Genomic DNA, 13,385 nt, shown 5'->3' with positions numbered 1-13,385 from the left:
TCACCTAGTACCTTTGGTTCACAGAACCAATTATGTTTTGTCACATGAAATAAACAATGCAAACGTAAAAATCACACGTAATTGTTAAAATACTGTCCACACGGTCTGTAACATTTGCATCAAATATGAAGATTTCACAATATTTTTCTGCATTTGTTATTTTACAAGTGCAAAATTTTGTGAATTATACCACACAAGTGGAAAAAACCACAAGGCATTATCTTACACAATACAGTTCAGTTAGTGCATCTTCACCCTGGTGGCAAGTTTGCTTTCGTATGACATTTTGCACTTTTGATTGTTAACATGTAAAAACCTGGCCTGCCTTAGTGTGCAAAAGAAGTCTAAAGCACCAGTTTATTGAATAAATGGGAAATGCTACATAATATTTTGACTGGTAGTAGGTAGCTACATGTTAAATCCAGTATAGAACTCAAATTATACCTGTATCTCTTGAAAATACAAAATAAATTATTATTTTTTGGCAATACTTAAAATAATAAAACCCTGTAAATTCATAAAAAATTTCATTACATAACATCTCATTATGGGAGTTAGCATCTAGGAGGAAACTACTATTTTTGATAAATCCATATTTTTTTAATTCTATTGCTTTTATATTGTACTTGTACATTACATTCCACAAAGAATGTAAATCAGTCATTCATAGTTTAAAGGCAAAAGGAGATGAAGCTTCAGATACATGTCCAGTTAGCACAGCAGACCACTAGGGGTCTCCAGTTAACCATGATAAATCCTACTGACAGTTGAGGAAATCACTGTGGCCATAAATAATTTGCAACTAATCAGGTAAAATGCTCCATCTCCAGAGGCAATGAATAAAATGTATGCAAATTAAAGTATGAATGAGATTTTCTTTCAATATTATCCATGTCACAGATTATCCAATGAAAGAACGATAAAGGGAAATAAATAAAAACTTAATGTGATTTATAAACAAAACAATACTGCCATTTGTGTTGTAACTGGCAGATATCCAAATAATAAATATTCATTTGGGTAGCACTTTGTAATAACTCCTCCTTATTAAGCATTTATTAAGCATTAATTAACACATTTGTTAATAATTAGTAAACTGTTAACTCTTAATTATTTCTCATCAGTTAATCATTTATAAATATATATGTTAATGCTTAATTTAGGGTTATTTAACTTGTACTTAATACATTTGTTAATTATTAGTAAGCAGTTAACCTCGTAATTACTTCTCATCAGTTAATTATTTATAGATGTATATGTTAATGCTTTGTCCATGGTGAAGAAGTCCATCTTACAGCCATTTGTTAAGCATTATTTAACACATTGGTTAATCATTTGTACACACTTACCTCTTAATTTTTTCACGTGATTTAATCGTTAGTAAATACATTATTTATCAAATTCTTAACCAACATACTCAAGAAATGATTTGTTACTCATTTTTTAATTGGGTTCATTCCCAGTATGCACTTGTACATGGTAGTTAGAATAGGTTAAGCAGGGAGTGTTTACGCTTACCACATGATGATCACCCTTCATGGATGTAATATGTTCTTCTAAAGGGAGACTTGTCTATGCTTTACAAAACATTTACAAATTACTTATTACGGTTTGCATGACTTAAGACATTCAAGACTGGAGGGTAATAAAACCACAACAGTGACAGAAAAAAAAAAAAAGAAAAGATTTTTAATACCATATCTATGCTTTACAAGTCACGAGAGTCTGAAATAAGTGATAATTCTTGTTCTAGTCTTAAGAAGGTATAAGCATCACAAAGTCCTTGAAAAAACACAAATTTATTGAAACCGACCATACAGGCGAGAAACTACATAAAACATGTAGACAATATATTATATCTCATTGTATTAAACTTCTACACGAGAGAGGCAGAGCAAAATCACTCCAGTGGTTCTTCCGTTTTACAGAGGTACGATACAACATACCCCAGTTACAGGGGTACAACACAAACACACACACAAAAAAATATGATTAGGCCTACTTATATTTTTTTGCTATGTCTTGTAGCAGACGCCCAAAAGCACCACGTGGATATTTGCGCACCAACCATTCATTCCACTCAATGAGTAGCCCTGTTCAAAACTGAATGCAAACTTCTTCTATTAAAAAAGAAGTGATGAAAGCACAGGTAGCTGTGCACACGTAGACTTTTTTTTTTTTTTTTTAAATTGACATTTATTTCAGTTCAGTTAATACTTGGAATGTATATTTTTTTGTATTGTAAGTTTGTCAGTTTAAATGAATGCATATTCTATTATTTTCTGTTGAAAAGAGTGTTCAATACAACCAGTTAAGTATTTGTTATTTTCTTTCCCTCTATGGTGTGGTTGCATGACATGTCCAATTTTTTTACATATTAATACAAACCTTAATAGGTCATTTGTAAATGTTTTGTAAAGCATAGACAATTCTCACTTTAGATCCCACAAAATACATAAGTAAGCAGTTATAACTGATGAGTTAATCATGAGTGAGCCTTAACAAATCATTTGTAAATGTTTAGTAGAGCATAGACAAGCTTCACTTCAGATGAGCTCCCAAAATATACTTAAGCAAGCAGTTATAACTGATGAGTTAATCATGAGAGAGCCTTTACAAGTAATTTGCTAATGTTTTGTAAAGCATAGACAAGTCTCCCTTTAGAAGAACATATTACATCCATGAAGGGTGATCATCATGTGGTAAGCGTAAACACTCCCTGCTTAACCTATTCTAACTAACATGTACAAGTGCTTAGTAACTGATCAATACTGGGAAATGACCCAATTAAGAAATGAGTAACAAATCATTAGTTGAGTATGTGGATTAAGAATTTCATAAATTTGGTTATAACATAACACTTTTAAATATTAATAGTTGATGAGTACTAATGAATTAGCAATGATTTACTAATGATGACTAAAGACATTAAATAATGTATTTACTAATGATTAAATTACGTGAAAAAATTAAGAGGTAAGTGTGTACAAATGATTAACCAATGTGTTAAATAATGCTTAACAAATGGCTGTAAGATGGACTTCTTCACCATGGACAAAGCATTAACATATATATCTATAAATGATTAACTGATGAGAAATAATTAACAGCTTTAACAGAGTTAACAGCTTACTAATGATTACCAAATGTGTTAATTCATGCTTAATGAATGTGTAATAAGGAGGAGTTATTATAAAGTGCTACCCATTTGTTATGGGTATTTCAAAGCAAGGGTTTCATGGCCAGCAGTATATTATGTTCATATGGTCTAACTTTAAATAGAACTTTGACTTCATAAGTGCATAAACAAAATAAATACTAAAACATAAAACTGTTTTGTAATACTATAAGACTGACTATGCAAAACATGTATTCAGCAAATAAATCTGGTTTGCTAATATAATCCCAAACTTCCATTGACCCACTTACAATACTAAAGCTGCTGTGCAACCTGGTGTCTACAGCTTAAAGGCATGTGTTTGGAGGTCATTAAACCACAGAGCACATAGTTTCACAGTAAAAAGAAATACCAAAAATTTCACAACTTCAAAGTAAAAAACAAACACTGAGGAATGAAAGTGTGCATGAGTAGATAAGAGTGAATTCATTTGCACTGATAAGTCCACCAATGTTGATGACATGCACCCGTCTCTCTTGGGAGCAGCATAGTTTTGCTCAAAAAGTGCAACCTTTTTCCTACTTGTAATTTTTACCAACACAACAAACAAATACATGACTTAACAACTAGATGAGTAAAAAATAAACACATTCTATGGAAGAAGTCACATTTTCAAGTCTGTGTTCTTAGTTGTACACCAAAACTGTAAAGCTTAACATGCATAATTTTCAGTAGGTTTGTTGTTTGTCAAGTGTCTTAAAATGCATTTACATCAGTGTGAGAAAAGACATGGAGATGCTACTTTAGAGTTACATAAAATAGTAATGAGTGAGATTTAAAGCTACCCACGCATGCTGTGGGAAACACTCACACCTCTATCTTACAATGATATTGTTACATTTGTGCTGTGAGGAAATCTAGATGGAGGCCTAGATTGTAGTACCATTTACTCTTACTCTTCACACACACAACATGCTGGTCGATAAAACTAATAAATAAGTGGCAAAATATTCTGAGGCAGAAAAACAGTACCTCACAGAGTGAAAGTGGGGTCATATTTCCTGACTTCTAACAGGAGGCGATCTCTTTCACTGAGCGCCTGAGTGAGAGCCGCCTGGACATCAGAGAGCTGATCTTCTGAGGTTTGATTCTGCAAAATAAATGACACAGTCACACTAAAATTCAGTTCAGATGTTATGTTCTGACTGACAGCAGCAGACACTGGTGCATTACACACACTGGTGACATTACAAACATCCAACAGTCAACGTAAAATAAAGAGGGGCTCTTGGCTGTAGTTTAAGTTAGACAAAGACAGTTAATTCAACAAGACATTTTTTTTTTTTTTTTCTGCAACCTGATATGAGTCATGCATGTTTGACTATTGTCAACATGTACATATAAAATACTCACTAAATGCTCCAAAATCAATATATAAAAAATACACTGCTTAGTAAAATCACTGTCTTACCCATTTCTGCTGGGATGCGCTATCCTGCTTTGAGCCTGTAATTGGAACATTTGTGATAGATTGGAGTTCTGTGCTTTCAGCTGCAATGAAAAATCCAGTAGTTTTAGTAGCAGCTTATTATACAACAAACATATTTCATGATAGTTACACACCCTTGACTCTCAGGATGCCATCTTCACCTCGCTCAAGCAACAGCTGATCTACAACGAATGTAGCTGGAACAGGCTGCGGGGCTGTGGGATAGATTCTTGGACCATCATCCTAAAATTGGTAACATTATAATTAATCTAAATTTTCACCGCAGTATTAATAATGACAACACAATAATCCAAACTGAGATATGAGCAGGAATATTCATAAATTTGTATTACAAATGTGCAAAAGAAAATGTTTCACTGATAAAAAATATGGCACTGGCAGGAACCTGATGTGGTTTAACATTTGTAGATTTTCCTTTTGATTATTTATTGTTAAAACATCATATAACTGACAGAAACTGTCCCGATTTGTCAATTTGAAATCACACACCATAATGAAAAATAACCAATAAGTAACATTGATAGCCCTACCCTTTACCTTTATAGTGATGGTGATATTATTCATGTGAAGCTTTAAGGGCTGACTATCTACTGCAAATTCATCCTCAAGAAAGGGGCCGATGTTGGCAAGAGTGGACGATAACAGCTCCACGTGGCAGTCCTTTAAACTCAGGTTCATGCAGCTCACACAGTCAGAGGAGTGCTCCACAGCACAGGTTCGGACAGTTACAGCAGGAACCTTTCTGGGCTTGTTCTGCTTCTGTAACACTCCAATGGGAACTGAGAACAGACAGAGAAGGTATTTTAGAACAATTAAGTGTTGCTAAATCATAATGATGCATAATAACAAAATTAACTAAGAACAGAAAATATTTAGATTTACCTTGTACTAGCCCAGCCAGAATGTCTGAACTCCTAATATTGCCCAGTTGTACAGGGACAAGATTCTGAGCTTCTGCAACAACTATCTGATCCTCTCCTTTTACTTCCATGGTACAGGCAATACCACTCAGAGTAAGCACGAATGCTGAGGCCTGTGGAAACACATCACATAAAGTTGGGTAAGATGCTTTCTTAAAATATATAGATGGATGCTTTGTTTGGCAACACAGTGGATGCATGCGCAGCCTGAGTGCAAAAAGCGCCACTGTCTATGCGGTTAACATGAATGAATGCAAGGCTAGCTAGCAATGTTGTCAGCGGACTTAAAGAGTTTATAAACGTATGATAAATTAAGAGAGAGCTAAGTGACCTAGTCTGATAATCCCGCTATAGTTTTATTTTATTTTTACTTAGTTCATTGATATTCATGTCGTATGTAAAATATTCCCTACCATATCTTGTGATACATCCTCTGTGCTTTGGGACAGAGAGCTGCTGAGGTCAGCAGATGACCCTCCGTCAGTGCCGAGTGCAGGGCTTGTTCGACTGCCCGGATTAATGCCTGTATTATTTGGCCGCATGGGCTCGACTCCTGACTCTGTACAGACAGGCACATTAACTTTAACTGTCACATTAAAGAGAGCATTTTAGTCAGCTTTAAGCACCTGAGCCGATTAGAACAACAAAACCATCACTGAGGTCACTATCCACAGAGAGGTTTTCATCAGGCAGACTGCCATCCAGAATGGCACTGTCAAAGGAATGCTGAGAGGGCGACTGCTTCAGGGAGCGCACACTGGGGGCAGGAGACGACTCCTCTGAGCGCTGGGCTGGCTCCCTGCACAGCAAAAACACAGAGTTCAGACACACTTCATGAAAATATCAGTCTCCTACTCAGTCACTGCCCAGAACACAGCGGGTCAGCCTTAACACTTACTTTGCTGGACTGAATAATTTGCTCATCCCGGAGCCCCTACTCAGCATACTGAAGGCATCTTTTGTAATGGAAAATGCTCCTTTGGTCAGGTCCAGGGAGGCACTGAGGGCATCTTTGGTCACGTCCTTGGTGACATTAATAGCGCTGGACAGTTCTCCTTCCAGGCTGAATGTGGATGGCTCGCGGGACAGGGTGGGTGACTGGACAGGTGACATGACAGGTGAGAGGGCAGGAGTGTTTACATCTAAACCATCTTCCTGTAGACCCTCCTCCACCGCCTCACACGCCTCCTCTACTGCCCCCTCCTGTTCATCCTGATCCAAGCCTGCGTCCCCTGTACTGACTGAGGTGACCCCATTCTCCTCTGGGACTAGGTCTGGGATGTGGTGGGAGGGTGAGAGGTCTGACTCACTGATACTGGGGCTGTCTGTCTCTGGAGTGTGCGGCACCTCTGGCTCTGGCTCTGTGCTCACGGGAGGCAACAGCAGCCCAACTTCTGCAGAATCCAGGAGCAGAGCACAACAAGCTGTTAAGGCTTCTACTTTGTCTACTTTAGCCTTTTTAACCTCATTGGTATCCCGCCCTAGTTCTGCTCCTAAACGTCCCAGGGCATCTTTCATTCTCAACAAAGCAACATACTGATAATGGTTGAGCCACATTTTGACTGGAGTGATAGCATGCACCAGAAAGTGAAAAGAGGCAAACTCCTCATTCACCTCTCCTTCATTTTGTCCATTGGTTTGACTGGAAAAAGCCAGTGGTCTACACATCCACACTGACACGGTTAAAGGCTCGACAAATGGTTGCGTTCTGCCTTTTGGAGATCTGCGCGCTCCATCAAAACCAAGTGTGACCCGGGACAGACTCAGGGACCAAATATCTTGGGACCTGGGCTGTTTTTGATCGAAAAGCTGTGTATCAGTTTCCTGTGAGTGTCTAAGGAAGACAGGTGGAAGAGGGTGAAAGGCAGTTTGATCTTTCTGGTTTGACACTTTGAAGAAATGGTTGGCAGTGAAGTTGTTGTAGATACTGCGGAGGTCAGCTCTGGTGCCATGAGGACAGTGGCGTGTATTGCTAACTGCCATTTGGGGCAGGGTAACAGACAAAGACTGGGGGCGTTCTGGGTGGTCCAAAATAGATGAATCTAGTGGAATTACCATCTATAAAGAATAAAAGAAATAATTTTTTGTATCTTCATCTCCATGGATCAACTTTAAAGATCAAGATTCAATCAATGCTGCATAATTAAATATATATGTTAACTGCTAAAAACAACAGTTACATGCACTTCTAAACATTTTTGTGAAGGTCTAAACTACCTTTAGTTGAGCTGCATCCATGCGAATGTCGACATGCTCCTCTGTTTTGCTGCTGTCTTGCAGATGATAAAAAGCTTTAACTTGATCTAAAGTGTGAAGAAGGCCTCGCGAGAACAGATTGATCCATAGAACACTGGCTGGATCCACACACAGTTGAATACCATTCAGCTGGGCGTACAGGCTTGACGTGGGCACTAAAACAAACACGGGAAAAAATTTATCACATATAAAGTCAATGCCACATGTTGGGCTTTAATGTCTATTATGAGAGGAACTATGTAACTGGTAAAGGGTCTGGCACATGCTTGTCTCGTTGGACATCTTTTTGCTTTATCTGGAATGTCCCGCTATGGCATAAAATCTAAGAATTACAGGTTTTCTTACTGGCTCTGGCTCACCTCTCCACAGACCTAACCTGTAACTTGACCTCTCCTCTCCACTGTGATTGTTGCAGTTTGATGCCATACTGTACATCTTTACATAGTCCACACTTAAACTATATTATGCATTGGTAAAATACAAGTTTTTATGCCCTGATTTCAGAAAGTCTGTGTCATCTGCAGCTTAAATAAAGCTGATTATTAGCTACAGATGCAGGATTACCAGCACTGAAATGGATTAATGAAAGAACACAACTTTGTTATGTTTTTGAAGAGGAAAAAGCCCAAAAAATGATATTTACAAATAGTATAAAGTTGAATATCTTGTTAATGAGCATTTACGGCAAATGTTTTACCTTCTAAATTAGAGTTGTATGGGAAGTAGTACTCTGTAAACTGCAGATGGATTGCCGGTATGTTGTCAGGCAAATGAAGAGCTTTACGGTTACAGCAAATAAAAGACTGTGTTCTTTTGTTCTGACGGCCTCTTGTGGACACCTAACAAAGACAAAAGAAAGACAAAAAAATCTAAGCTACAACATCCTGTTATGTATTGAATGGTTTCCGAAGACAGTTTTCAACACCTGTGCATGTAATTAATAAAAAAGGAACTGATAGTAAACTGATAGCTGTGGTCTGGTTTTCACTAAAATTAAAAAAGGGAGGCAATGGAGATAAATGTATAACTTTTTCTGTCAGTACATTTACAATAAAACTTCATTTTTAACTTTTCAAACAATTGAAATGGAATTATAACTGACTTTACTCCAAACAGACTATTCGATTACACGCCACAATAAAGAGTCCTTTGTTGCCTCTGGGTTACAAGTGGAGCCGATGCCTCCAGACAGCTAATCTCTCACACACCTCCTGTAAATTTGGGTTAATTAAGTCCTGGGCCAGGCACGTGAGACAAATATTAAGACAATAATCAACAGGGATTTTAGTGCAGATATACTCAAAATAAATGAATACTATTTACTGATTTAACCTTACATTATTATTATTACAATGAGGAGATAAGGAGTGACAGTGACCATTTGAAAAAAGAGAGTGGTACATTAAATTGTCCATGCTTGGGTTTAAAGGGGCTTTCCTATTGGTCTCCCTTGCGGGGCATAATGGTGTGGGCCTTTGATTACAGTACAGCATCTGTTGGGGAAGTAAATGTAATTATGCTGAAGGAGCCTTGCCTGGTGAATGTCAAAATCATCCATTCTGATCACCACCGAGCTCGACCGCAGCCGTTTCAATGAGGGCCCTGAAGAGGTAGCGTTTTTGTTGGATATTTGCTCTGATGCAGATGACTTCGGAGTAGACTGTTTATCTAAAGCATTAACAAAAACAAAGGTCATATTTATTTAACAAATTAAAGAATTCAACATATGTTTTTTAAAGGTCAGAACCTTGTCCTATTTTGGCAGGAGAGCCCTTGGTCGATGATGTACTCTCAGTGACTGGCCCAGGAAAACCAGAGGCCTCGGTTCGCCTCTGAAAGTCCTGGAGCAGCTTCCCTGCCCACTGCGCCTGGGCTTCCATGGCTGCATTGTGGCGCTCCCAGTGTTTACATCCATCCGCTGTAAGGAGTAACAATTACTGAGTATTACTGTGTATTTATCTGTACAAAATCTATTAAGTCATAACAAGTCAGTTCCCAATTAGCTTAGAGGCTAGTTAGCTATTCTACATTGTGAACCTGAGGAATTCTACACAGAATAACGGGACTGGTCTCCCTGCAATTATTCTGCTTGAGTAGTAATCCTCCTGTGTGTTGTGAATAGAGGCTGTGTTGGTGTGAAAGAAAGCACTACTGTGCTTTGGGGCAAATTGGTTAAATAATAAAGAAAAGGGGCAGTTGTCCATCTCACCAGGCCTGTGGACGGGGTAGAAGTCAAAGCCTAGCTTCTTAAAGGTGAGCTGCATGGAGCCCTGTGAGGCTGGCAGGGGCGGCTCTTCTGTTTGGAGTCACATGACAACAGTTATGTCCTGCTCCAGAAGGGTCGGTCTGTTTCATACTTTAATTTTATCTTACCTTCATCTGCTGAAGAACTATCATTGCATACGTGCAGGTCCAGTCTAGATATGAACGTGTGGTAAGAGGACTCTTTAACATCATACAAATCAAAGTACTGGCTCATACTGTTGGGGCTGCCAGTGGAGGCAGGAGGGGGTTCTGTCCAGAGACTATGCATCCCAGGAGATGTAGCAGCAGCCTACAAAATACATTTAAATAAAACCTCCAGGCATATAAGGCAATAGCACTTTGTTTGTTTAATAAAAAAAAACTGTATGCCACCTGCAATGATTCGGCAGTCATGTTTTTTCTCTGCTTAGCAGATTTTTCCATTGCCTCACTGAGAGACTTGGCATAGTGGATAATAGCTTTAAGTTGAGAATCAGTCAGGACCCACAAAAGGTCATCCAGAATAAAAAACAGTTTGGAAGCAAGCACGTTACAGTCCTTTATCTAAATTAAATAACAGAATGATTCATTAAATACATATAATCATTATGAAGTCATTATGAAGTTTCTGATATCTGGTCCAAACATACTCTCCGTTTCAGTGCAATACGAATACGACCCTGGTTGGTGATTAGACGTAGCGGTGTGCTGCCGAGGTCCTGATCATTGTTCTCAATAGCATCTGCCTCAATCCGCAGACTCTGCCAGTTTATTTCTTTAAAAGTTAACACCTGCAACATAATGTACAGTACAATGTAAATCTTAACATGTAATTATAGTGTCCAGTGCATTTTGTGAAAGAGTACAGTACCTCTCCTCTCTTTGGGTCAGTGATTCTGGTGTAACGAAGGTCACTGCGCTGCCATTTGGGGTTGAGGCTGCTGCCTTGGAGCTGCCACAGTTCAAAAGAGGCGTGAAAGGCACGAGCCTGAACTTTGATGGTGATTGAGTTGATTCTGATGGACATGCCCTCCACCACTTTCTCCGCAAAACCATATTCACTGTGAAAAGATTTAAAGAAATTTTAATTAAATGATTATTTAACAGACAAACATACAAAACTACAGCAATGAGCTCAATATGCTTCGTTCATACATACCTCTGACCTGCTGTAATTGCAATTGGAGATGGACCATTAGGGGGACGTGGTTCTTCACATGTTCTCATTTCTACTTCCACTTTGTCCAAGAACTACACAACGTGAGGCCACACGTGTTAAAAAAATGTAACATATGAACATATAAAAAATCAGATATTGACTGATTCTTACCAGACATATTGGGCTTGTTTTTAGCTTTGTCCATTGTATCTAAAAATAGCAGGATTGTAAGGACAAAAAAGTCAGTGAAGATATGTTTGAACAGCATTCTGCCCTATTTATGCGTTCTGTAGAAGGCACCAGCTCACACAGCGCTGCCCTGATCCTAACAATGAGCACTTTGTAACTGCTTCTGATTCAGTGAGAATACTTTGACAATATGCACATATGGCATGGAAATGTATTAAAATCAATTAAAAAGCCTGGCTATTCCTGGGCCTATCAAGATAACAAATTGCCACTGACACAACAACGTTAAAGCAGGATTATCCCCAGAAAACAATAAAAAATGTTTAATATGGTTAAAAAACGCAAACTGCAATAAATAAATAGCAACATAAAAACTTGAGTAGTTAGTGTACATATATAATGAGTCAGAAAAATTATGTATCCTATCCTCTACAGCTCAAATCAAAAAACAGAAAAACAACAAAAAAGTTCCCCACTAGTACGAAGAAGAAAGTAAGAAAAAGTCCACCCTACCACCAAAAAAAAAGAAAATTACTTATACAGTCATTATTGTGACAGGCCTAGCTATTCCTATAATTTCCTACGGACTTGTACACTGGTGACTAAAACATAACATTTTTGTGAAGGGCTGCATAGGGCTCCAGAGTCTCCAAGCCACATGTTGTAAACCTCAATTAAAAAGACCAAAGCATATAACTGACTATTAGACATGCCAGTATCTCAGTCTCAATTAAAATATGAGTAACATTTGAGTAATTGCCTAGCACTAATTTAGTGCAAGACGTACAAAAACAGCATGTTCTTTCACAAGGTCTTTGCAACATCATTCACACCTGCTCTACAATCAGGTCTGACAACTCAGAGACCTACTCTGATGGCAGCTTTGTTGCAGTAAACCCGAGTGACAGCAAGCCAGGTGGGCAGGTCCAGCATGTTCTGCAAAACCTCCTCATCCAACTCCAGGTTAGACAGCTGGCCCTCCCCTTTAAGGGTGCTCAAGTTGATTTTGTCAGGGGATAGATTCTTGGTGAACCTAGAGAGAAAGTACAAAACATAAAAGCTGCAGTTGAAAGTCAGAAAAATATAAAAGAAACTGTAGAGTCTACAGACTTAACTGGCACTTAACTTAACTACTGTATTAAGGAGGGATGTGGTAGTAGTAAAATGTATTCAGAAATACATGGCCATATTAATGTTCTCTTTCAAGGAATCGATCTAATATGTTGGTTTAAATCCAGTAAGTCGATGTATTTGTTTACAGTTTTAATCCTCTGCTTGATGCACTGCCATAGATTTAGGGACACAATTCTCATACATTTCTTAAGCACAATAACACAGGGTTTACAACTCTCTAATGTATGTGTCTTATCCATCCACAGGTCATGACAGCATGGATCAGTTGCATACACAGTTATAACAGCGTGCTAGCGTAGAACATAAGCAAAAGAAAGACACGGTGCATGGATGGATGTACACGATCTCAAGGAGATCTAGAATACATTAGTGAAGCAGGCTAACAGGCTAACCCCCACGAAGACACTTACCGTGACAAATGTTTCAGAATCTGCTTTTTGATGATCCCAGCCATTCTGTCTTTGCGCTGTGGTAACCGGGATAAGCGGCTTTATTTTGTTCTATAATAGTAACTAGCTCGTGGGGACATGAGTACAGTGCACAGCTGTAGCCGTGCGCATCTTGTTAGCCGCTGCTTTCTGTGCAGAGCCTCTGCTGCTGCTGCTCGAGGTACACCGGACAGAGAGCGGGCGAGCCCCCTGCTCTCTCGACCAAACACAGCGACCCGAGCGATACAACAGCGACATCTGCGGGACACACGAGGGCAAAACATGAACCCGAGCCCTCCAATCACGACAGGGGTTTATTTGTGCTATATTTACCCATGAACACCCTAAAGCGCCGACTCAAATAATGTGGAGTACCTATCATATAATGCCAAATTATTTTAAAGGAAATAGCTGTAGGCAAAATTCA

General features: G+C 38.5%; 1 protein-coding gene across 1 annotated transcript; it reads right to left on the bottom strand.

Moving 5' to 3' along the window:
• Window positions 1–1,508: 1,508 nt before the first annotated feature.
• On the bottom strand, window positions 1,509–13,356 carry bltp3a (bridge-like lipid transfer protein family member 3A). The gene is made up of 22 exons (XM_055165977.1): window positions 13,292–13,356; window positions 12,941–13,216; window positions 12,267–12,429; window positions 11,379–11,417; window positions 11,208–11,299; window positions 10,920–11,109; window positions 10,699–10,839; window positions 10,442–10,612; window positions 10,178–10,358; window positions 10,014–10,100; window positions 9,552–9,722; window positions 9,339–9,472; window positions 8,502–8,643; window positions 7,766–7,959; window positions 6,447–7,606; window positions 6,175–6,347; window positions 5,962–6,107; window positions 5,511–5,661; window positions 5,166–5,407; window positions 4,742–4,850; window positions 4,590–4,669; window positions 1,509–4,268 (listed from the first exon to the last, which is right to left on the bottom strand). Exons 2-22 carry the CDS (start codon window positions 12,982–12,984, stop codon window positions 4,152–4,154), a joined length of 3,927 nt encoding a protein of 1,308 aa, XP_055021952.1. The 5' UTR covers window positions 12,985–13,216; window positions 13,292–13,356; the 3' UTR covers window positions 1,509–4,151.
• Window positions 13,357–13,385: the final 29 nt, after the last annotated feature.

This window comes from Boleophthalmus pectinirostris, unplaced genomic scaffold, assembly GCF_026225935.1.
Source record: "Boleophthalmus pectinirostris isolate CB_2022bp ecotype Guang Dong unplaced genomic scaffold, ASM2622593v1 HiC_scaffold_8, whole genome shotgun sequence".
NCBI classification, from domain to species: Eukaryota; Metazoa; Chordata; class Actinopteri; order Gobiiformes; family Gobiidae; genus Boleophthalmus; species Boleophthalmus pectinirostris.
This window is presented reverse-complemented; position numbering and strand designations above follow the sequence as displayed.

Excerpts from the sequence above, each read along its gene's own strand:
- bltp3a (XM_055165977.1), bottom strand. The coding sequence starts at position 12,984 with ATGGCTGGGATCATCAAAAAGCAGATTCTGAAACATTTGTCACG. Across the intron at positions 11,418-12,266 it reads GCAACAAAGCTGCCATCAGA|ATACAATGGACAAAGCTAAA; the intron begins GTAGGTCTCTGA and ends TGCTATTTTTAG. Across the intron at positions 9,473-9,551 it reads TCCTGCCAAAATAGGACAAG|ATAAACAGTCTACTCCGAAG; the intron begins GTTCTGACCTTT and ends TTAATGCTTTAG.